The sequence below is a fragment of the Corvus kubaryi genome, unplaced genomic scaffold, assembly GCF_017639235.1.
Source record: "Corvus kubaryi isolate FWS band 111438036 unplaced genomic scaffold, C.kubaryi_AGA036_p1.0 133, whole genome shotgun sequence".
In the NCBI taxonomy this organism is placed as follows: Eukaryota; Metazoa; Chordata; class Aves; order Passeriformes; family Corvidae; genus Corvus; species Corvus kubaryi.
In genome coordinates, this window is record NW_024580667.1 from 13,389,076 (window position 1) to 13,411,239 (window position 22,164).

The window sequence follows — 22,164 nt, forward strand, 5'->3', positions numbered from 1 at the left end:
TGATAACAGTCTTAAAAAGGGAGGGCAAGAATGAACAACAATCAGCTGTGAAACCATTTCTCTGACATACCTGTCTATTTCCCAAGAATCAAATGCAAAACACCAGTTCTGAAATACATCAAAAGATCCCTGAAACAGGCAACATCATGAAGCCGTAAATTAATTTTCATTTCAAAGTGCTACACAAATGCACCCAATTTCATTTCAAGTTAGCACAAATTATGTGACACTACTTGTAGATCTCTTTTGGAAGCTCAGGTGACATTTTATTGTGGGTGTGAGGTGCTAAGCACACAGGAAAATGTAGAGTCTCTGAGTCTTACTTATTCAGGAAAATCTCTTGCTTAAGAGAGTTTTGCCCTTCCTTAGGGCAAACTACTTGTTTGCATAATAAATGCACAGCAGGCATACTGGAACACAGGAAAGATCTGCTTTTGCAACCAGCAGGAAGATATAAGACCCATTTTCATAAAAACAAACAAATGCCCAGAAATTAATTTATTTTAAGGTGCAATTTAACCACTTGGGGTAAAAAACCAAAATATGCAGAATGTTAGCCATAAATACTACGCACGTGTTACAGATGGGAATCTAAATCAAGAAGGAATCTCTGTGAAATCACATGTACTTTATATGAAAAGGGTTTACTTCTACTTACCGTTAGCAATTTAATTAATTTAATTATTTATTTTAATTTCTCCATCCCATCAGCTTTTTTTCCTCATATACTAAAAAAGCACGCTTCAGTCTCCAGTCTAAAAACACCATTAAGAACACTTTTCACTTTCAAAGCGAGAATTTTTCTGCCTTTTTAAAGAACTTCTCTATTATTTTGTTAGCAGTACTACTAAAGAAAAATATGCAATTCATTACCCGGTTAGGAGTTGAACAGGTGGGTGCAGATTTGGCTCCATAATTCCCTGATGATGGTCCATCTTGCTGGTGAGCAGAGTGTCTGACTTCATAAGGAGCTACATTAGACATTTAAAATTAAATATATAAATTATGGGATAATAAAAAATTAGGGCTAGGCTAAAGGAAATAGATAAATACCACAAGATCAAGAGTGTAGCTTGTGAACATTGTATCAGAGCATCAAAGTCCGTGTTGTCAAGCATCTACCAAGTGAACCTGGTATCACAGTATCAAAGTCCATTTTGTCTTATGCAACAAAATTCCAGCCACATACTTGTCTTTCCCATTGCATCATTCTTCAGACATTACTGAGACATTGCCAGTTATATACTCTAGATAACAGAAATCAGTGTTCATCATGTTTAAATATACATTTATATAGCCTGTCCATGCATTTATACATTTTATATATGTATAGCCCCATATAGCACAAGATATATTTTAAATAAGAAGAAGTAATTCAAGTGAGCTGCAAAAAAATTTGTTTTGACAATGTTATCAAGTAGCAAATCATTACTTTTCCATATACTCTTCCTCTCCCTTCCCTAATTTCTGTTGAAAATCAAAATACATGACACACCACTTGGCACTGTTTGGAATAAAGTTAGTGAAGGAAAGTAACAATTTCTTTTTCTTTTGCTAAAATAAGTCACCTAGGCTCCACTGCAGCAAATACAGTAAGCAGTGACACAACAGCATATTTAGGAACAATGTTTTAAAAATAGGGCAAGTATGTAAACAAAAAGGCAACTCACTTTCAAACTTTTACAGAGCTGAGAACTGCTGCCAGCCTATTTAAAATTTACCATTACAAAGTCTGCAGTAGACAGTCAGAACCTTAATGACTCATGATGAAAAAGGAGACCAAGAAATCTTAAAAATTTTGAGCTCAGGAAGACCTTAAAAATTATACCCCTAACCCCCTTGTTTTCCTAAGGGTTCCTATCCTGTATACGTATCTATTTTTATTCCTGCACAAGTAACTACTAATTTCAGATTAAAAAAAGAAAAGGAAGGAAGGTGGAATGTGGGATACATTTAGATGCCCTCAGAGGGGACATTTAAGCATGAAGCCACATTGCTGTGTGCTTGCTAGCACGAAAAACCTCCAAAACTATAAAGAAAAATGTACACAGTCACGTACAGGAAGAACCAGCAGGTCTTGCATTAGGCCTGGCACTTGGTACAGCACAGGCCATAAAATGTTAACTGCTCACTGCCATTGAGAACATGTTTGGCTGAAGTATTCCCAGCAGGATTAAAATAGGACAGATCACTGTTCTGGAAAACAGGAAGAAATCCTTTCCGAAAAATAACCATTGTTCTATACCTCTAAGATTTTATTACCTTGAAAATTTGAGCAATGAAATGAAAATTTGAGCAATTTTATTCCCTTGAAAATTTGAGCTATGCAAAGTGAGCAGGGACAGCAGTGTCCAGTCCAGCTGCTCACTTTGCATGGCTGCTGAGTCCATGAGAAATTTCACGGAAGTTATATTTGCAACCAAATTCAGAAGGAAAAAAAAAACCCCCAACACCCAAAATACTCCCTCATAGCACTGACAGATCTGGGACAGAGTCCCAGAAACCAGCAGAGCACCTGACAGGTACCTGGTCAGCCGATCCCGACGGACGCCCCCTGCCCGGCTCACCACAGTGTGGCCTCTTTGCCACGTGTCCTCTTCACTGGGGCAGAACGTGCATTGTACCAGAAAACAACCACACTAGTGTGCTTGTTTCAGAATTAATCCTGCCTCTGAACAAGCTGCAGTTTACCTAAGCAGCAGGGGAATGCCTGTGACTCAGTATTGGTACAATTTTCAGGTGGAGGCCATTTTATAGCGTCAAACACATTCTTATCACAGGTGTACTGAGTTTCAACATGTTGAATAGCTCTTTTTTCACTCATTTATAAATAAGGACAAAAGCTGAATTACTAGCATGCTTCACTCTTCACTCACTGCAAACACACTAATGTAAAGCAAGAGGGATGATGGCATACACCAGTGCCTACTATTGCCACCAACTTGGTCACCACATGTTGCAATTATGAGAGCACAGGTGCTTTACTGTTAAAATGAACTTGTAAAGCCATAGTTAAACTGTATTCTGCCCCATTAGCCTCTTATTAAAATCTGAATGTTTTGCCTCCTACTCTAATGGCATCAAAATGAAGGAGAGAACATCTATGCAGTGCCTCGTATTTGTCTGAATTGCCTAAGTTACACTGTGGGGCTGCTTTTATACTCTCATCCTACCATTATTTCTGTTACAAAAACAGAGATATTATTATCCTTTCCTGCAAAGGAAGGTTTGCTTCCAATCTGAAAATTAATATGCAGCTACTGAAATTGGGAGCAGGCTTTTCTCCCCCTCTAATGAAACCAAAACCATCGTGCACTCTGACAATATTTGCAGGTTCTCTGACACTGGGGTATATTGCATGTAGTCTTGTCAGAGATTAGGTATTAGCATTTGTGAGCAGTCACACATAAATCTAATTTAATAGAAAGTGAAGAGGAAGACAGGATTGAACAATCAAAATAAATTGATCAAATAATTTTCCAAAACACAAGTCTAATTGAATTTTAAAATCATTAGGCTGATTGTCACTTGCATTTAGAATTTGGATACTTCTGATAAGGGAAAAAAAAAAGAAAAAATATATTAATACAATGTATATTGCCATTTTTATCCTACCTCCATGCTGCTGCTCCAGCCCACTTCTTGCTTTACCATATCCATAACTTAGGGGTATTCTCTGGTAGGTAGACGGAGAAGCAGGAGGTGAGCAAATTGGAGACATCGGAGGAGACTTGGGTTCCTATTTCAAAAACATACCAACATAAAACACACTTCTGAGACAAAAATTGTAAGAAATAACCAAGTAATGCTGCAAAGTGGTCCAAGTGCATACAATACGATGGACAAACAAGAAACCAACACTGCAGCGTCCTTAGGCCCTTTATTTCCAAGAAAAGGCTTAAAACAGACAAGACAGGATTTGGTACTGAGCCTTTAAGGGGTAAAGCATGGCAGTACTATAGCAAAGCTTTACAAGGATCCACTCAATATATTTTACTTCCAAAGGTGCCAGAAGTAGTATATGTAGAAGGCTCAATGTGAGTGGATAGCTTTAAATTTGCATAGTGTGAGTGCATTCTTTGTGGGAGATCATTTTTCGTACAAAAAAAATGTACAAAAAAATTAAACTATATCTCTGAATCAGTATTTTAAACACTGTGGATCTGTAGGGTCACTGGGTAAGCTTTCTCTTTCCTTTGACTTACTGAGATTGCTTGAGAAAAGGATAGAAGCCTGAAAGGTTTTACCGAATAAAGAGGAAAATATAACACAACACAGATAACCCAGATGGAGCCAGGGGTTTGAGGGCAGTGTTCTGCCCTGGTGTCAGTACACAGAGAGACAGGCATACATGCTCATCTTCCTCATCCTGTTATTCCACCTGTGTATCTTGTCATCAGCTTGCTCCTGCTGGCTGACCTCAGGCTGGGAATGCTGTTACTGATGCCAACGCACCGTGTGATAAACGTGAGCACGTGTTTTGGGAAGATAAAAGTGCTTCCATCAGGCACTTACAACATGACCTGATACAGTACCAGAGGAGAAGGTGTCAAGCCAGGGGAAAATTATGCAAATCAGTCTTTATGAAAATTATGTGGCACTGTGAAGCTTCTTGTATCTGAACAAGTGCTCTCTACTCTCCTAAATACAGGTAATACGAATGTCCCTTGGATGCTTTATGAAACTGGCATCTCAGAACAACAGATGCTGGGACAATGTTTCACTCAGGACAAAAGAAGAGCAGATTTCTTCTGGACTATTCCTTGGGCAGAGAGAAATGAAAGAAAACTTGGGGGCCTTACCCCACCCAAAAATAGCGGCTCATGATTCAATATCTCATCTCCAATTGAGTATTTCTAGAGTGACTAAGAACCATATTGGCCATGGGAAATCACTCACTTTCCTGTTCTGTTTCACAGACAGATTTCTCTTTGCTGCTTTTGCTTATTCCTCTCCAAGAAACAGTGCTGGATTAAGTAGGAGGACAACACTGAAAGAACTTACACAGAATATTACAGGGCTGACAGCTTTATACTAGCTCATACAGAGAATTTTCTTCAGGGAAGCAACTGGGATGCATCAAAACCAGAATACAAGCGTGATGGGGATTATTTGCACATCAGGAGTTCATCTCCTGCCTAGTATTGGAAAATTGAATAAGCCCCTGTGAGTGTAATCATTTACAGGACTGGACCCAAAAGGAGGATGCATAATGACATGTTGGCCTGAAGGAGACAAGCCTGTTACCTGTTTGTCCCCTTCATCTGTTCTTTTGTAAGAATTTTTTTCCAAAATTGCATGTGGAACCTGAAATTTAACTCCGTGGAATTCTGCTGGAGTCCCATATCGTACTTCAGTGTCATTTTTCAGCGCCATAAATCGCGGCAGAGGCAACTCTTTATGAAGAGAGAGAAAAATTCAATTTAGACTACAGACATAAGAAGACTACAGAACATTTAAGCAGTATCGTCTTGTAAAACCAATGAAAAGTTTATCTATAAAAGACTGCTACTTATATTTTGTAACATTTTTAAGTGTGGGACTCCTTTGATTATTTTATGTCTTAATAAAAATGTGAATGTTACACAAAGCTACATTCACTAGCTTAATATATAATCTCTTCATGCAAAGAGAAAGAGAAAGAAATAAGCCTTGTGCATGTTATTAAAGCAAGCAGCAAACTCATTTCCTGCCTTCAAAACCTTGCCTGTAATGAAAAGAATAGTTTCCCACAGAAACTGCGGGACGGATGAATTAATCAGTCAGGATCACAGCACGCTTAATGCTGCCATCATAAAAGGAACAAATCAAAAATGGTAGGGTTCAGGGATCACACCAAGGCCTAGAGAGACAGCTGTGTCAAAAGGTCCCATGTTGCATCTGCTGTGCAGAGCAAGAGAGTGACACTTTGTCACTCTTTAAGACAATTCTCAATTATTTTGCAGAAACACCATTTATTTTTGAGCACAGTCACCCTACAAGATCAATACAATTAAAATTAACAGAATGCTCAAAACCAAGCAAAGCCATTCATCCATAACCACGAAGAAAAAGAATCAATTGCAGTTTGGTACACTACTCACCCCATTCTAAAGGCACTCATATATTTTCTAGAAAAAAAGTAATTAGCACTGGAAGCAGTTGTACAGAAATTGTACTGAAACAGTAAGTAAGCAGGATATCAATACAAGGACTGCAAGTACCTGTTTTCACTCAGATTTGTGGATTATTTGCATATGCTGAACTTGTAAAACCAACTAAATCTCAGTTCAGATTTCTAATTTAGTTTGTTGAGAGTTTTTTGTTGGTTTGGTTTTTTTTTTTCTTTTTAATTAACATCTTTAAAAAGGACAGCAATGCAAGAGAGAGTGCACAAACTGTCTGTAAGGAAAACTGACAGACAAATCCACTCCTCTTCACCCTTGATTCAAAGTCCTGTTCCAGCAAGGCAATGAACCAAACTGTGCCAGCTGCATCTGATCCCCTCCACTTGGTCAGGAGCTCTGCACCGTGGGAGCTCAGCGTACACAGGTCAGCATGTGCTTGTCATTCTGGCCTTCCCTCCCTGGGATGGGGCAGAGCTGGGAACCATCTCCCTGTGCCTTGCAACACACATGAATTTGACATTTCGTTGCCCTTACCAGGGACAGCTATGCTGGGAGCAGTGACCTGATTGCAGGACTGTGAGTAGGTCCTGCCTTTCCGGCCTTCTCTCTGATCTAGCAGCCGGTTGCATTGCTCCTCCATCCAGTGAGATGGTGCAAGCACAGCCTCAAGACATGGCTTGAATGCCCACCTGGGATATGGGAGCTAAGGGTTCAAACCTGTTCAAGCTCAAGCAAAAAGCCCTGTGTTTTGAAGCCCAAGCTCTGCTGAGGCAGAGTGTGCATCACCAGGGCAAGAACACAGAGTTCCCTCCAAGGTGCTATCAAGGTTTCACAGCTGAAGGGACCTGCTTCCTCTCTTCATCGCTTGAGTTAGATAAGACTCTTTCAAAAAGCCTTCTTCTCCACAAAAAATGGTACATTTAATATTACTGTCAATTCATCGGGAAGAATAAAGCTGTTTTAAAATACATCTAATACACATTTTCATACCTATTCACAGTAAGCACTATGATTTTATCAGCATTACCCGTTTATTTCAGTGGGATTATTTGCTGAAGCAGACAAGTGTTACAATCTGCCCTGCAAAGAGAGACTTCTTGACCTGCCCATGTCCCCCACCATGTGCCTCCACCCAAAGAACCTATCAGCTAGCTCTTACTCTGGACAGCTGTCAAGACTAGAGGCTGAAGGCGAGAGAGAAATGCCTCTCCCACATTGATCATCTGTCATTCCTGCCGTTCCTTTGTAATGCCTTTTCCAGAGGTGGATGTCATCACAGATCTGCCATATATGTAATTCACTGCAATTTTCTACCACTCACTTAGTGCATGTAACATTACCTTCCACTCTTTCTCTGCTCCTTAAAATTGTTGATAGAAACATAAGAAGAAAGAGTTTACCACCATGGAGAGCTGACAAGCATTAAAGAAAGTGAGAAACAAGTGCATAGCACTGCAAGCAAAATTTGCTACTTACCATTCTTAATGCTCTCAATCCGTACTGGGAACCCTGACTGTGCTGCCGCAATTAACTTCAAAGCAATATAAAATTGAGCAGGACCAAAATAACCCACGCGCTTGGCTCCACAAACTTCTGTAATCTAAGAGAGAAGAGACACATTGTCGGTTAAATGCATTTCACTCTTCCAGGAGATGTCAACATCTCTACACAAACAAAGAAAAAACTCTTAAAAAACCCCCACAAAACACTTGTTGTATTTGAAGTTTTCTACTACGCATATTTGTTTCAACTCAGAACATTAGTACACCAGAGACAGATTGGTAGTTGCTATGCTTTTCAGAAGCACTGCTAGTTAACATTGCCATCCTTAAGCAAGTTAGGGGTTTTCATACTATGTAAGATTTTAACCGCAGGTGAAACGAGAATTTCTGAAGTACCCTGTCTAGTAAAACATTTCCACCACAGAAGCTGTGATATCTTTAGAAAATTGTACTTAATGTTAGCCCTAACAACAACAGTTCAGGTAACTACCATTATTGGAACATAAACAAAATAAAAGACCCCAGCACACCACTTGAGCAAACACTATTTCTTGTGTGAAAAATTACCATGGTCTCAGCACTGAAATTTAACTTTGTTATTTGCTTCACTCTGCCACTTTTATGAAGCAAAGAGCACCATGTTCACACACTCAGACAACGCCCAAACAAACAACAGGTATCAGGAGGTTTTAAGCACGAGCGCCAGTTCTCCCGTGCCTGGAGCTCCCAGATGTTCACAAACAAACCTCAGACAGGCACTGGGGTTAGAACAAAGCCTATTTGCCCCAGACATAAAAGGAAATCTCAAATTGTTTTCCTGAAAATACACCTAGATTAGCAATGTCTCCTGGCTGGCAAGGTGCAGTCTCTGTGACAGTTCTCCATGGGCAAGGGCTGCTTCAGGAAAGCCACGTTCGTGGATTGGCTCCCAAGCTACAACAGCATGACAGAAAGTATTATGTTGCATATAAGCAAACAGCACAACTGAATAGTCTATTTTTCTGATTTATTTTTATATGTATATATACACGTACATACACAGTGGGAAAATGTCAGGTCAAACAATTACTGAAAAAATCAAATGTTTTGGAATGGTAATTCTTACTAATCAAAGACAAATGTCTTCAAGCAAGCCCTTTATTCTCTGGATGTGGCCTCTGCTTTGAGCTGAATGAGCTCTCGCTACTTTCTCTTCCTACAGGTTTCAGACTTGGTCACAAGATACATCAAATAGTTTTTTTATCTTACTGCTTGATGAAAAGCAAGATTGAGTCTCTGTATAAGGACAGCTTCAATTAACCAGCAGCATTTGCCATTCTCTTTCCTCTGCTGTTTTCTTTAGTTACTCTGGCCTTTTTTATTCTGCCCTTCCCTCTATCACTGGCCTTGCTTATTTTATTTTCCGGCGGGAAAGCAAGGCACTTGGGATGCGGCCCAGATGGATGTCTGGGCACACTACTGGTACCCTTTCTGAGCTTCAAAGCAGCATTCTTCCCCTTGTCCCTGGATGCTCCCAATTCACTCAGTCTCACTGCCCATACCACCCGCTCCTGCATGGTCCTTCCCCAGCAAGCAGCCCTGGCTCTGCCTGGTGCAGTGGTGTGGAGCACAGGCGACTGCACTGGACCCCAGACACAGAACATGCACAGCAGCTGCACTTCAGACTGCTCCCCATGGGCACAACCTCCCAGGCACACCAGGCTCTGGCAGCTCTGGGGACAACGCTGCTATGGCAGGTATGTGAGAAGCCATCAGCTTATCCAACAGCCTAGGGAGAAGCAGATGGAGAAGAGGCACAACCAAGCTGAAATTCAATCTGCGTTCACAGCTCTGGTCTGTTATGGGAGACGTTTGTTAAAAAAATGCCAGCGCTGAACCAAGCAGTCGGCAAAAGCTGGGCACCCACCGGCAGCCAGGCCCTCCCGTGGAGGCCATGGGTGCTCAGCTCCTGTGTGACCCATGGGCAGTGCCTGGGATGGCCCCTGCTGTGAGCCAGAAATGGCACACAAAGCCCCTGGGTGTCCCGGGATGTACCCCATAGGGATTTTTCTCCTCTTGGGCTCTTTTCCTGTCATGGCTACACTTCCTGTTGTGCCTATGCTTGCTGACACCGAGCAACACCATTTCCATGATGTGTTTCCTCTCGCTGGCTGCTGGAAAAAGGCAATATTGAGCAGCTTGGACTTTCACAGAGATGCTACTATCTTCCCGAAGAGTTAACTTTCCATATATTTTCTATACTTTGAAATATTAAGGCTGTTTAATGCTGCAAATGCTCTGCTTGCTCCTCATATGGAAACATGAACATTTTATTCTGAACAAGCAGACTAAAAATTTTTAGCAAGGCTATACCATCCCTCAAAATACAGTGATGTTTCTCAAGCACACATACAGCCAACCAACCTGAAACTGCCTCTCTGTAATTTTGCTTTTTGATGATAACAATAGAAATAAATTTTGTAGACACAAGCTTCTCTGTTATTTGCGCAACCAGACTCTGAGTTCTTTGTTAATGGTTCCAAGCAAAAGATGGAAGCTGACAGAGTAGTCAAATTTATTACACAATTAATTAAGGGTATTTATATAGATTAATTGCAGGTACAGGTATTTACTCTCATCAGGTTCCTTCTCCAGTTAAAGGAGATGGTCTTGGGTTCCTTCCAGCCAGCATTTCACACTGTCTGCATCAGGACCCTGCTCAGAAGCGCCAACAGAACAGTCCCTCTCTCCAACAACCACAGAGGTTAGTGGCAGATTAGCCTTTATCCAAAAGTAAATCCTCAGAACATGCTGCCTACTCAAATTTCCCCAGCAGCTTAAACTGAACACTGTACTATTTTTTTGATTCCTGGTTTTACCTTTCACAGGGTCAGTGCACATAGCTTTTTGATGGGCAGATTACACTTAGTGATACGCAATTCTGAAATTAAGCTACTTTGTATGAGACACTATTAGGAGTCTCCAAGATCCATCCAAATTAAAGACACTGCATACTAATGTGATATGGTAATTTTTCATTTAAATCCTTAAAACTGTTGTCAGTTTGGGCTGCATGCTTTTCAGCAAGCCAGCAAGGAAAGAACTGGTATTTTCTGCTTGTGCACTGCTGAACAGGCACACATATAAATCAAAACAACTTGCATGCCTTGATATTTCAAGGCATTTTAAGGCTGTCAATTTATATTACAATTTTTCTTTTAATTCTCCAGCAGAAAACTGTAATCCTCCAGTGACAGCAAAATTTTTAAGGAAAGTGTAATGAAGAGTGTATTGGAAATAATTTTTTCATGGTGGTAGGTTACAGATGTTGCTTGCCAAATCTAACCTCAGGATGATAAACAGAATTAGTCCAAAATCACACAGAATCACAGAATGGCTGGGGTTGGAAGTGACTGACCTCTGGAGATCCTCTAGGTCCAATCTCCTTGCTAACACAGGATCACCTAGAGCTGGTTGTACAGGATTGTGCCCAGGAATGTTTCAAATATGTCCAGAGAAGGAGATGTTCCAGTTCTCTGCCATTCTCACAGTAAAGAGGTTTTCCTCATATTCAGATGGAACTTCCTGTGTTTTCCTTTGTCCCTGTTGCCCCTTGTCCTGTTATGAGGCACAACCAAGAAGCCTGGCTCCATCCTCTTGACACCTCCCTTCAGATACTTACCTACATTGATAAAATGCCCTCTCCATCTTTTCAGGCTAAACAGGTCCAGGTGCCTCAGTCCCCTCCTAAGAGATGCTCCAGTCTCCTGGTCATCTTTGGAGCAGTGATGCTTGAACTTTAACCACCTGGACCCACCCCATACCTTCTAGAGCCCTAACCCATGGGATTCCTCCCTGAACAGGCCAAAGTCAGCTCTCCTGAAATCCAGGGCTGGGACCCTACTTTTCGCCCTGCTTCCTCCACACAGGATCCTGAAATCCACCATGTCATGGTCACTGCAGCCAAGGCTGCCCCCAACCTTCACATCCCAAACCAGTCCTTCTTTGTTTGTTAGTACAAGATCTAGCATCACACCTCTCCATGCTGGCTTCTCCATCACTTTTGTCAAAAACTATCACCAGGATAGTTTTTGATAGCTCTGCAGGACTCTCCTGGCCTGTGTGCCCAGCTATGCTGTCTTCCCAGAAGATACCAGAGTGGTTGAAGAAAGTGGTGAAGGCTTGTGATCATGAGGGTACTTCCAGCTGTCTGTAGAAGGCCTCATCGACTCCTTCTCCTGATCAGGTGGCCTGCAGCAGTATTCCAGTCATGGAAAATTGCCCTGTTCAATGGTTTGTGAGGCAAGAACACTATGCTGAGTGGAAAATGCATTTTCAGCAGGTAGCCTTAACACACTTGTTCTGTAGAGGAATTGCACCACGTTCCCTACCAAACATCCATAAGAAGGAGAGAAAGAGCAAAATCTGTAAGCCTGCACGCCTTCTGACAGGTCAGAAGTTTTTCTATGGTTGTAAAAATATATACTTTTTAGCAATTATTAAAAAACAAATCTCTGATTCATAAATCTTAAAATCTGAAATGTTCTGTTCAGAAGAGTTGCTATTTTAAACTACTGTGTTCCATGCAAACTTCTAATAGAAAAGCCCTACATCTTCAGATACTGGAACACAGAGCAGATTTTTGTACTTTTTATCCACTCACTCTCTGCTCTATTGGCTGACAGCAAGTGTTATTTTTATAATTGCTCCTTGAAGACATCCCACATGAAGCAGCTTTTCCCAGCACAATCTGACATTGTTCCAGCTCTCCCCAGCTCTCTCCAGACAAGTTTCCACTGCAGTCTCCAAGAGCACTGACCTCGCAAACACACTGGGCAGGTCTAATTCAGATTGCAAGAACTAAACTTCAAAAACTGAATATGAGCTGCTTTCCGTAAGTAGAAAAAGATTGTTTTCCGTAAGTAGAAAAAGAAGCATAATCAGAAATAATTATACCCTAATCCTGTGGACAGGCTGAAATGGCCATTCTGCAGCCTCAAGGGAAAGGTTTTCACCTGTAAGGCAAAGGTAGACCTGGGACTTCTGCTTTTTCATTCAGCCATTAACACTGCTGTGGCAGCCTCTGCATCAGGCTAGCACACAGTTTTGTCCATTCTCTGTCACCCTGCTGCTACCTGCCACATAGATGGTCACTGCTGGTCATTCATGTGCAAACCCAGCTCAAAGGTGCTCACACCTCCATGCGGGACCCTGTGAGAGCACGTGTGAGTTCAGTGCAGTCACCTCATTCAGAGAGAAAAAGAAGATGACCATCACTGGCTCCTATGTTAAAGGAAATTTTCTTGCTACAGTTTCCATCTCAGCCCAACCCCAGAATGCACAGCTATTTTACTTGTCCTTGCTCAATCTATGATGACATAGAAATATTTTCCAGTTTATCAACTGCCTCTGAATTTTAGGGAAGGTGTTGAAAAGCTTTTGCCACTACCCATGCACGCCTCACCCAGCGCTCTCCCGAGGACGACCAACTCTGATGCCACTGTTCAGACCTCAACCACAGAGTGACCTAAGGCTCCCTTCAACCAGCTGCTTATAATAGTTTCAAAAACAAATACTTGTAGCAGTGGCTTATCAACAGCTTATCTCAAAATTGTGTCATGCATCTGACCCACTTTACTCTTTTTTTTTTTTTAATTTGTGTTTACAGACTCTTTGATCTGCTTGTTACAGACAAGTTTTGCTACATTCTTAAACAGGTATTTCTCTCTCAACGGATCATTGTTCAGACATTTGTAAAATGACTTGGAGCCCAGGGCTACACATCTATTTCTTCAATATTTAAAGCAAAGTAAGAAACAACACATCAAGGATTACTGACTGGGAAGACAACAGGAACATGCTGGGGTGTTACATACCCAGATGTACATAGGAAGAGGCTTTGCCATGGATTAGGTTCTTTACCTCTGCTCCTTCCTATCAGTGTAACTATTTATTTTATTCCATCATCTTGTCTTTTAAAAACAGATGTTTCATCTATTTTAGACTTTTTTTAAACATCACATGAAATGCTTACTAAAAATCAAGCCATTTTGAACAAGCAGGGTTCCAATGTCTAAAACAAAATTTAAAACAGCTTAGTTTATGCACAAAAGACAATGCGTACATAGTATATTTTTAAAGACCTAACTATAATACATTCTCATGGTTTAAGCTCTGCATGATCATCACTTTACATTTAAGAACACCAGCTTGCTAACCTATGACAACCGTTAATTTTAAATTGCAAGGCAAGCAACAGATAAACTGCCAAAGCTTCACAACTTCACATAACAAAGACAGTGCTAAAAGCAGCAGAGAGCAACCCCCTGAGTTAGGCAAAAGCCTGCCGACAGCACCATCAGGGTTTCCCTAAACTCCCTCCTCCTGCCACAACCCAGAACCATTCACATCTGCCTGCACTGGTGCTCCATCTCACCTTTGCATATCTGGGGGGAAAGCACTTCACTTCGGGAACAGGGAGACACTTTTCTGTCAGCTCCAAGCAGGGCATTTTATGCCAACACCGAGAACTACCAGGCTCATGATTCAGGGCCCGCTGTGCGTGCACACATGTGCAGCCACTGACCACTGACAGAACTGCATCAAACAAACACGAAACCAGGTTCAAACAACTCTAACAATTAAGCTTAACAGTAAAACCATTTTATATACTAGAAAATGTTGATTCCTTAGCAGAGGTTAAAAGTAACCCCAACCTGTAACACAAGTGGTTTCAATCAGTAAAGAGCCTGTGAGCAGGAGCAGGGCTGGAGCAGGGCTGTCACACTTGGTCAGTGCAAGGGTCTGTCCAGTCCTCTCTCTGGTAGAACAGTGAGCTGTGGATGCCTGAGGAAACCCAAGCATGTGAATCATCCAGTACTTCTCTTCAAGTGGGAAGCCTGGTAATGCCAGCATACCACGAGTCACAAAAACATTGATCTGAATTACGCAGCTATGAGGACATGTGAGTCAGCACTGATAATCAAAAGATTCCAATTATTAAGGAGTGTTGGCAAGAAAAAGTCTGCCAGGGAATAAAGGCTGCTGATACATGCTAGTATTTACAACCGTTGAAATATACCTGAAAGAAATGCTATCCCCTATGCTCAACCTTTTGTTTTTTAATATACAAAGGCTACTCAATCATTTACTTGCATGTGACGTGGAAAAGCTACACTTTGATCTCATGTCAGTCTCACAGGGGAGTTTAAGAAGCCCCATTCCTGAGAAATATCTGGTAATTGCCACACCAAGTAAATTATTTTCATTATAACAGTGCCTACAGCATTAGGTCAGAGGTTGTTACATACATTTGCTAAATCCACTTATTCACTGAACTGCTTCACATTCTTTGTACATAATCAGTTTGCATCTGGATATGGCAAGACAAATACTCAGCAGGTCACTCTCTGAAATGCTGCATGCACAGCCTTGCCAAATATCACTGTTAAAACCTGAAAACCCACAGAAATTTTCAAAGTACACAGAACTGAGTTATAGATGCTGTATCTGCTTTTCAAATCTTGACTGTGGAAGCAAGGGAGTAAGAGCAAGTAAAATGGCAAGCACGGAGCTGTCACACTGCCCCATTCAAACAAGTAAATAGCAGAAAATTCCCACAAGGGCTATCCAAATTTCTTCTGATGCATGTCACTGCCAAGAGCATTTCATTCTCTTGGCCATGAGTTTCATAAAGCCCATCCTACAGATGGTTAGCACTATATGTGCTATACATTGCAAGTATAGTTCTTTAAAGGCACTAGTCATCCCAGGATTTCTGTTCGTTTTCCTGCTCACCTCATCTCTTTCAAGAGCACACCTAGGGACATAACACAGAGAAGGTCCAGGACACGAGAGAATAGAACCCAGACTCTCTAATTCTTGTCCACTCAGCAGAGACATTGTCCTGAACTCCCCTAACCCACAAGCAACTGATATTGCAAGAGCTTGATGGAGGCAGGATATCCACACTGAAATGTGGCCGGGGCTGGAACCAGGCCAACCAAAATACTCATCTATTCCTAAAACTTTCATTTTCTGGTGGTTGAACTGAAAATAATGTCTAAATCTTACTCCTAGTGAGAGTGAATGAGGAGCTGCTTTTTAGCTCAAGTGGAAATGCCATGTTTTGCACAGGAGCTGCACCAGTATCCTGTGGGAATGAAAATACAGGATGATCATGGAATATTAAAGGCCAACACTACTTTTATCGTGCAAAATCCTTGTGGTTTGGGCATTTTAGACTACTTCAGCAATGAAGTTGTTAATTATTTCAAATAATACTTTACACAAGCAGCGTATCCGTTAGCATATCTTGATCCTGAGAGTACATTTTCACTGACTTAAAATATGGTACTCATTTATAAGCTTGAGTTCATTATTAGTCCAATGTATTTCAAAATGCATGTTTTTTTTAAATCTATTCAAAATGCTATGTGTATATACACAGGCAAAATTGAAATTAAATGTAACTTGAAACTCAGCCTTAAAAATCAAACCTTTGAAGGAAAGGTTTCTGCAATCTGTCCAAGCCTTTTTTTATAAAACGAAAAATTGTCTCTCCATTGCTGCAGTTTAGATATGGATTAAAACATGAGGGTTTTTTAAAAAGAACCCTGAAAAACACTGATATTTTATAATGGAACTTGAAGCCATTTAAAATGCTGGACTCTCCAAGTCTGCACAGAAGCATGAATCTTGTAGTTTGCAATTCATACAGAGAATCCTTATCCTACCTTTGTTAAATTTCAGTCTCTTAACAGCATATCACAGACTGAGAAATTAAAGATTTTTCTGAAGAAAAAAATAAATCCCCACTGGTTGGGTTGGTGTCCTTTTTTTCTCGGACTAAAAATTCAGTTTGGGTATTATTCATAACAAACAAATGTGTATTACAGAAATTCCACAAGGTGTTGCTAGACAGGATTTAATTTACTCTTTGAAGAAGCAAACATCAATTCTTTGCTGCTACTTACTCTTCAGTAAATGAGTAATTTATGAAGCTCTGCAATACAACTCTGTTTTGTTCTCATGTTAAAACATCATCATAAAAAGCTTCAGTATAAGTAACAATCTGTGAAATCATTGCCCAAACACCCATAAAGAAGCTTGCCAAACTCACCCAAAGTGCAAAGGCTATCTTGAAAAAGGCTGAAAAAGCTTAGCATTAAGGAGATAACATCTCCTGTGGACACACGGACAATTCGTTACGAACAATCAAAAGATCTTGTCAAAATCAGAGACCCTTTCAACACCTAAGGAAAAACAATGGAAACTACTGCGAGATAAATGCTGAAGTCAAGTATAGTGAGGAAAACGGGCAGAAAGGCTTGTAAGCTTTTTTGCAAAAGTATAAAAATTAACTGTTTTCAGAAATTTCTTTCAACAGTTCCACTGTTAAACTCAAGCCAAGGCTACCCAAAATATGTGCCTTTACAGTCAAAAAAAATCTTTCTTTTCCCATTCTGTCCAAGTAACTGCATTGCTAGGTGTGAACCCCAGAAAACAAAGCTGTTTTAACTCACCACTGAGAGGTCTAGAGGACTGCCTACAGATGGTAGTACTGCAGTATGCTCCTGCTGCCTCTACAACAGCTGCCTTATTATTTCCACATTTCTTTGTAACTACATGGAAATACTTCAGGAGTTTCACTCTCAGATGCTATGCCAGGATAACTTTATGATCTGTTCCATTTGTAGCCGTTCTCACAGCTGAAAGCATACCAAGAGCGACCGACAGCAAACCTCATGACAATTGCTGTTATCTTTACATATCCAGGCAAAAACATTTCTCTACTTATCTTGAAAGGCATGCAGCCTTTTCTTCTTAGCAAGCGTGCTCCTATTTGTTGATGGGACACAACCCCTCCAGCCACCACTGCAGTCCTGATGTACCCAGTCACAAACTAGATGTAAATAAATTCTTCACCTCTGATCGTACTCAAATAAGGCACCTCACTCAATTTCCCTCTGCACAGGGACAAAATATTTGGATGCTGAGCCACGTGGGTCATGGTTTAATTGTGCAGGATAAATTTGTGCGGGTTGTAGATGACAAAAGATCAAACACAGAGGACACCTAATGTAGTCTGGAAAGATTACAAAAAAACACCCAATGTTTAGCTTTTTACATTTTAGTGACATCTTGCATCATTGCAGTACAAGGCCTGTAAGGAAATTCAAAATCTTTTGAAGTTTCAGCGCAAACATGCATTTCTGCTGTTTGAGTTCTAATACACAGGATATTACCCAAATAACGAGGTAGTGTGAAAAACTAAAAAGACACAGGCAGAGGTCACTGGCAGAGGCAGTAATCAAAACTCCACTTTCAGCAGTCATCACTACTTTACTCATTTTTCCAAGCTCTTTTGGCCGCAAGCATCAGTAGCACTGCTGACTACAAGCTCATTGATCCACTCTTCAGGTTTCCTCCCACACACTCTTACAAAATCCTAGCCCAAAGCTCAAGAGACTTCCACTTCTTCTCACATTGCCAGCACTGAGCCCCTTCCAGAATGCCCCAGCAGTCCAGGGGACAGGTGGCCAGGCTGTACCCAGAAGCGCCCGCACAGCTACAGACCTTCCACCTCCGTGAGCTCACATCCCTGAGTGAGGGCTTGCAGAGGAGACTGGAAAACCCCTCCCTTGGAAGATGTGCTGACAAAGGCTTAGACCTAAATCACTTTGCTCAAAATAATATGCAATTGAGTCAGCTTTCCCATGACTTTTGGGATAAACCCTTAAAAATGCAGGAGAAGTAACTAGCTTCAACTATTATTGAAAGAAATAAAAGCAGAAGTAGTCACCCTAAACTGAGCTGAGACTTGAATTTTGTGCACCCGCGCTGAACTGTGGATCGGCTGCACAACTGCTGGTGGCTGTGGCTGCCCATGGGATCCACAGGCTGCCCTGCCAAAAGCCCACAGCAGGGGGACAGGCAGGCTCCTAGAGCACCTCTCACTACTTCCATGCATAAGGCATTCCCAGGACATGAATCTGGGAAATATTCCCAAAATACAATGACCCAAACCCAACCAGCGATGATACATAGAAGAGCTGGCCAAAAAAATACAGCAGCAAAGTTATCAGCTCCAGGTTTCTGGATTGAACTTCAGAAAGACTTGCACATGGATCAAAACTGGATGGCCTCTCCCACGCAAGACTCTTTAATAGCAAGATTTTTCTACAAGACAAAACTCTCGTTGATCCCTCTGGATCTATTTGTTTTCAGTGGGCCTTGGTTCCAGTAAAAAAATAGAATAAGGCTTTTCTTACACATTTTTGTCTAACATATGATTTATAACACCAGATTTTTTCACTCTGGCCAGTGCAACACAGATGAGTGCTGAAACATTCAGTACAGCAACACCTTTATGCTTGTTTTCATTAAATTTCCTCCCTAATCTTTAATGGCTTAAAACAACTCTAAGACCCAAACATCACAATATCCAAAAATAAATAATATATCACCTAAGAACACCAACTGTCTTGCAAAATCTTCCTTAGCATTACAGAAAGAGGTAATGGTCCAGAATTAAACTTTAGCAACATGGTTTTAAAGATTCAGCACACTATTTAGAAAAGCTATTCTTTTTTTAACCACTCATAAAAATTAAATTCTGTACATTAAAAAAGGAGACCAAAAGTCCTACAAACTGTTCTAAATTATGCCTTTTCCAAAACCCCAGAGGGAGTAACTGATGAAGCGTGTTTTCCAAGTCGTGGTAGCAGAGTGAAGATTTGTGCAGTTTAAAATTAATTGACATGTTAGTAGGAGCATTGCACTCAATTGAAATGGGCATAACTCACTGACAAAGAGGTAAGTCAGGGGTGAAATTCTGTAAAAGGATTTTCTAACCACCAGGTCAGTGGCAATTTGTGTGGAACAGCTTAGGCTGGTTCACTCTGGAAAGGCAAAAGTCACTTAATGGTGCAGCCTATTTCTCAGCTATCAGAGATGCTGCGTGATCCATCACACATCACTGCTGCAGCCATTTCTGCTCAACTTTTCTCTCACATTCTGATAAAGATAATGATGGCCTAACTTGCACTTGCAAGAGACTATCAAAAATTGCTTTGGACTTCTAAGACACCAATAATTCTCCACACAGGGTATCTGTGCACCAAACCAAGGAACTCGCACACTTGCACAGCCAAGGGGAGCAACCCAATGGCCAAGATTTGCTATAGATACACAAATCCCAGTTTCATTTCTCCATTCTTGGCACAACTTTCAACAAACATTTATGGCTCAAAATAGCAAATAAATAAGGGAGAAATTAAAATATTGCACAGAAAAAAGACTGCTGATTTATTTGATTCTGAAGAGATGGGTAAAATGGAGAGTGATCTGTGACCAGTGTTGCATGCTGATTTCAGGCACTGATGATCACTTCAGGAAACATACTACTATCTGCAAATCAAGAAACAAAGGTCCAGTCAAATCTTAGTGATTCTATAAGGATATGAGCATAGCTGTTTGTGATCCAGGTCTCATTTGATACAGAATTCAAAACACTCTGTGAATTCTGTATCAAATGAGACCTGGATCACAAATAGCTATGCTCATATCTGTTTGTGATTGACACAAAGTACATGACCTAGCACTTATCTTTAACCCTGCAAGAAATCCTTCTGCAATCAAATGGGACAATTCACAAATGAAGCATAACCCAAAAACAGGACAGTAAGTCCGCATTTGCCTTAGGAAGACAGCTACATGCTTGTCTTCTGTTGTGCTGCATACTCAGTATTTACAATCTGCTCTAATAACTACTATATTAAACAATTATTTTGCATTGCCCCATCATTCAAGAAAAAGGAGCTCAGCAGAGATGCACTGGCAAAGAGCAACCACGTACCACTTCCACTCATGGCTGTTGCTGAAACACCTTCTCCAGCTCTCGGCACAGTTGTGTGTGCAAGAGGAGCTCACAAGGTACTTGAAATGCAAAATTATTCCGTTTCTCATTTCTTTGCTCTTAATGCAACAATTAACAACATGCTTATTTTGATGCACCTCCATTATTGAGGAGAAAACACAGCAGGCAAAGTATTTAAGAATATTAGCTGTAAGGCTTTTATGACTTTCACAGGACTTTCTCAATTAATCTAGAAAAACAAAAGGACATCTGTATACATTACTACATATCAGAATAAAAAATTATTTGCAAAAGCTTGTCACATGCAGCTTTTCTAAATATCTGCTCATTTTTAGCATTATTTTGCTTCAATATTGAAAATTAAGCCTATGCACCAGGAGAGTGAATGAACTAGTTAGCAATCATTTTTCCTTTCAATTGCTTTATTTTCTTTCTTGTTCTTTAATACTGGGAAGTTTTATATTTAGGCAGAAGTCGCTAGGCAAATTATTGCTTAAAGTAAATGAAAGCTAAATACCAGAACCCAAGTCTGTGTTGCATGCCAATTCATGTCTTAAAGGCAGCAGCCTCTCTTCCTTCTCCAAACCCTCTGCCTTATACTCTGCACAATTTCTGCACTAAATGAAACAAGAGTCCTGCAGTGCAAATAGTTTATCATGCAATTAAACCCCACAACACACTCACAAAAGGAGCCAAAGTGCAGCAGCTTTAAAAAATAACCCAAACTGCAGAAGACAGAAATTATATTTTACTAAGCACATACTCTTTGAATGCCTGAGCTAGAAATTCTTTTCTTCTAAATTTCTCTCTCAGATTCACATTAAAACAACCCCATGTGAATTCACTAAGAAAGCTCAAGGGTTGAAAACCCCTGAGTTTCTTAACTACTATGTAAGTTTGAAGCCTAACTGAGAACAAGCAAAAGTGCTTAGCAAATATATATTCTTTCCCCTATTTTCCTTGACTAAACCATTTAAACTCCTCAGAGTGCAGAAACTGCTTAAGCTTTTAATTCCCTTGGTGCTTTTGCACAGGAATCTGTTGGCTTAGTAGACTTACAACAACCACTTTGTTAGGCACGAGAAGCAAGATAACAAGGAAAGTCCTATTCCCAACATTCCCCTTCACTCCAGTCCCACCTAACAAATATTGCTCTACCACCCCAGCTGCTGCCCAGCAAGACTGCCACAGAAAGTGCTGTCAGTTTGGGATTATCTCAAGTTTTATTTTACACTGGGAAATTAAATTTCAGATGCTCTTATTACTGACAACTTACTGAAAGCAAGTTTAAATGGAACAGGAAAATATCTGAATACAACAGAAGACACATTATTGCCACATTTCTTCACTTGGAATTTTTCAACTATGGCTTAGTTTTATTTTGCTGTTGAAACTGGGTCTACAGTCAGAAAGCAAGAGGGATATTTCCATGTGTAATATTTACAAAATCTTATAATAGATTTAGATTATATTTCATCATTAGATTTGAGGGTAGGGAAAGAAGGGCTGATGCAAGATACTGGAGGTTTTTGGGGGGAAAGGGAGGCCTTATAAGTTGCTGGGGCTTGCATAGGGGAGGGAGAGCGGTTTTACATTTGCTCTCCTGGTGACCCATCCACCAAGAAACCAAAAAAGCACCTCCACTGATGATCTGCTTCTCCCCACAGTTGTGGGCTCATTGCTGACAAGCATGACT

At 40.6% G+C, this 22,164-nt stretch overlaps 1 protein-coding gene across 3 annotated transcripts in view; it reads right to left on the reverse strand.

Annotated features, from left to right (window-relative positions):
- Positions 1-22,164, reverse strand: part of REPS2 (RALBP1 associated Eps domain containing 2) — a 95,457-nt gene that overhangs the window by 54,089 nt on the left and 19,204 nt on the right. For all 3 annotated transcript variants that reach the window (XM_042037267.1, XM_042037275.1, XM_042037257.1), the window contains exons 2-5: positions 7,584-7,707; positions 5,248-5,396; positions 3,616-3,739; positions 874-971 (exon numbers count right to left, since the gene is read on the reverse strand). In XM_042037267.1, the coding sequence (XP_041893201.1) occupies positions 874-971; positions 3,616-3,739; positions 5,248-5,396; positions 7,584-7,707 (495 nt within the window). The remainder of the gene's footprint in view (positions 1-873; positions 972-3,615; positions 3,740-5,247; positions 5,397-7,583; positions 7,708-22,164) is intronic.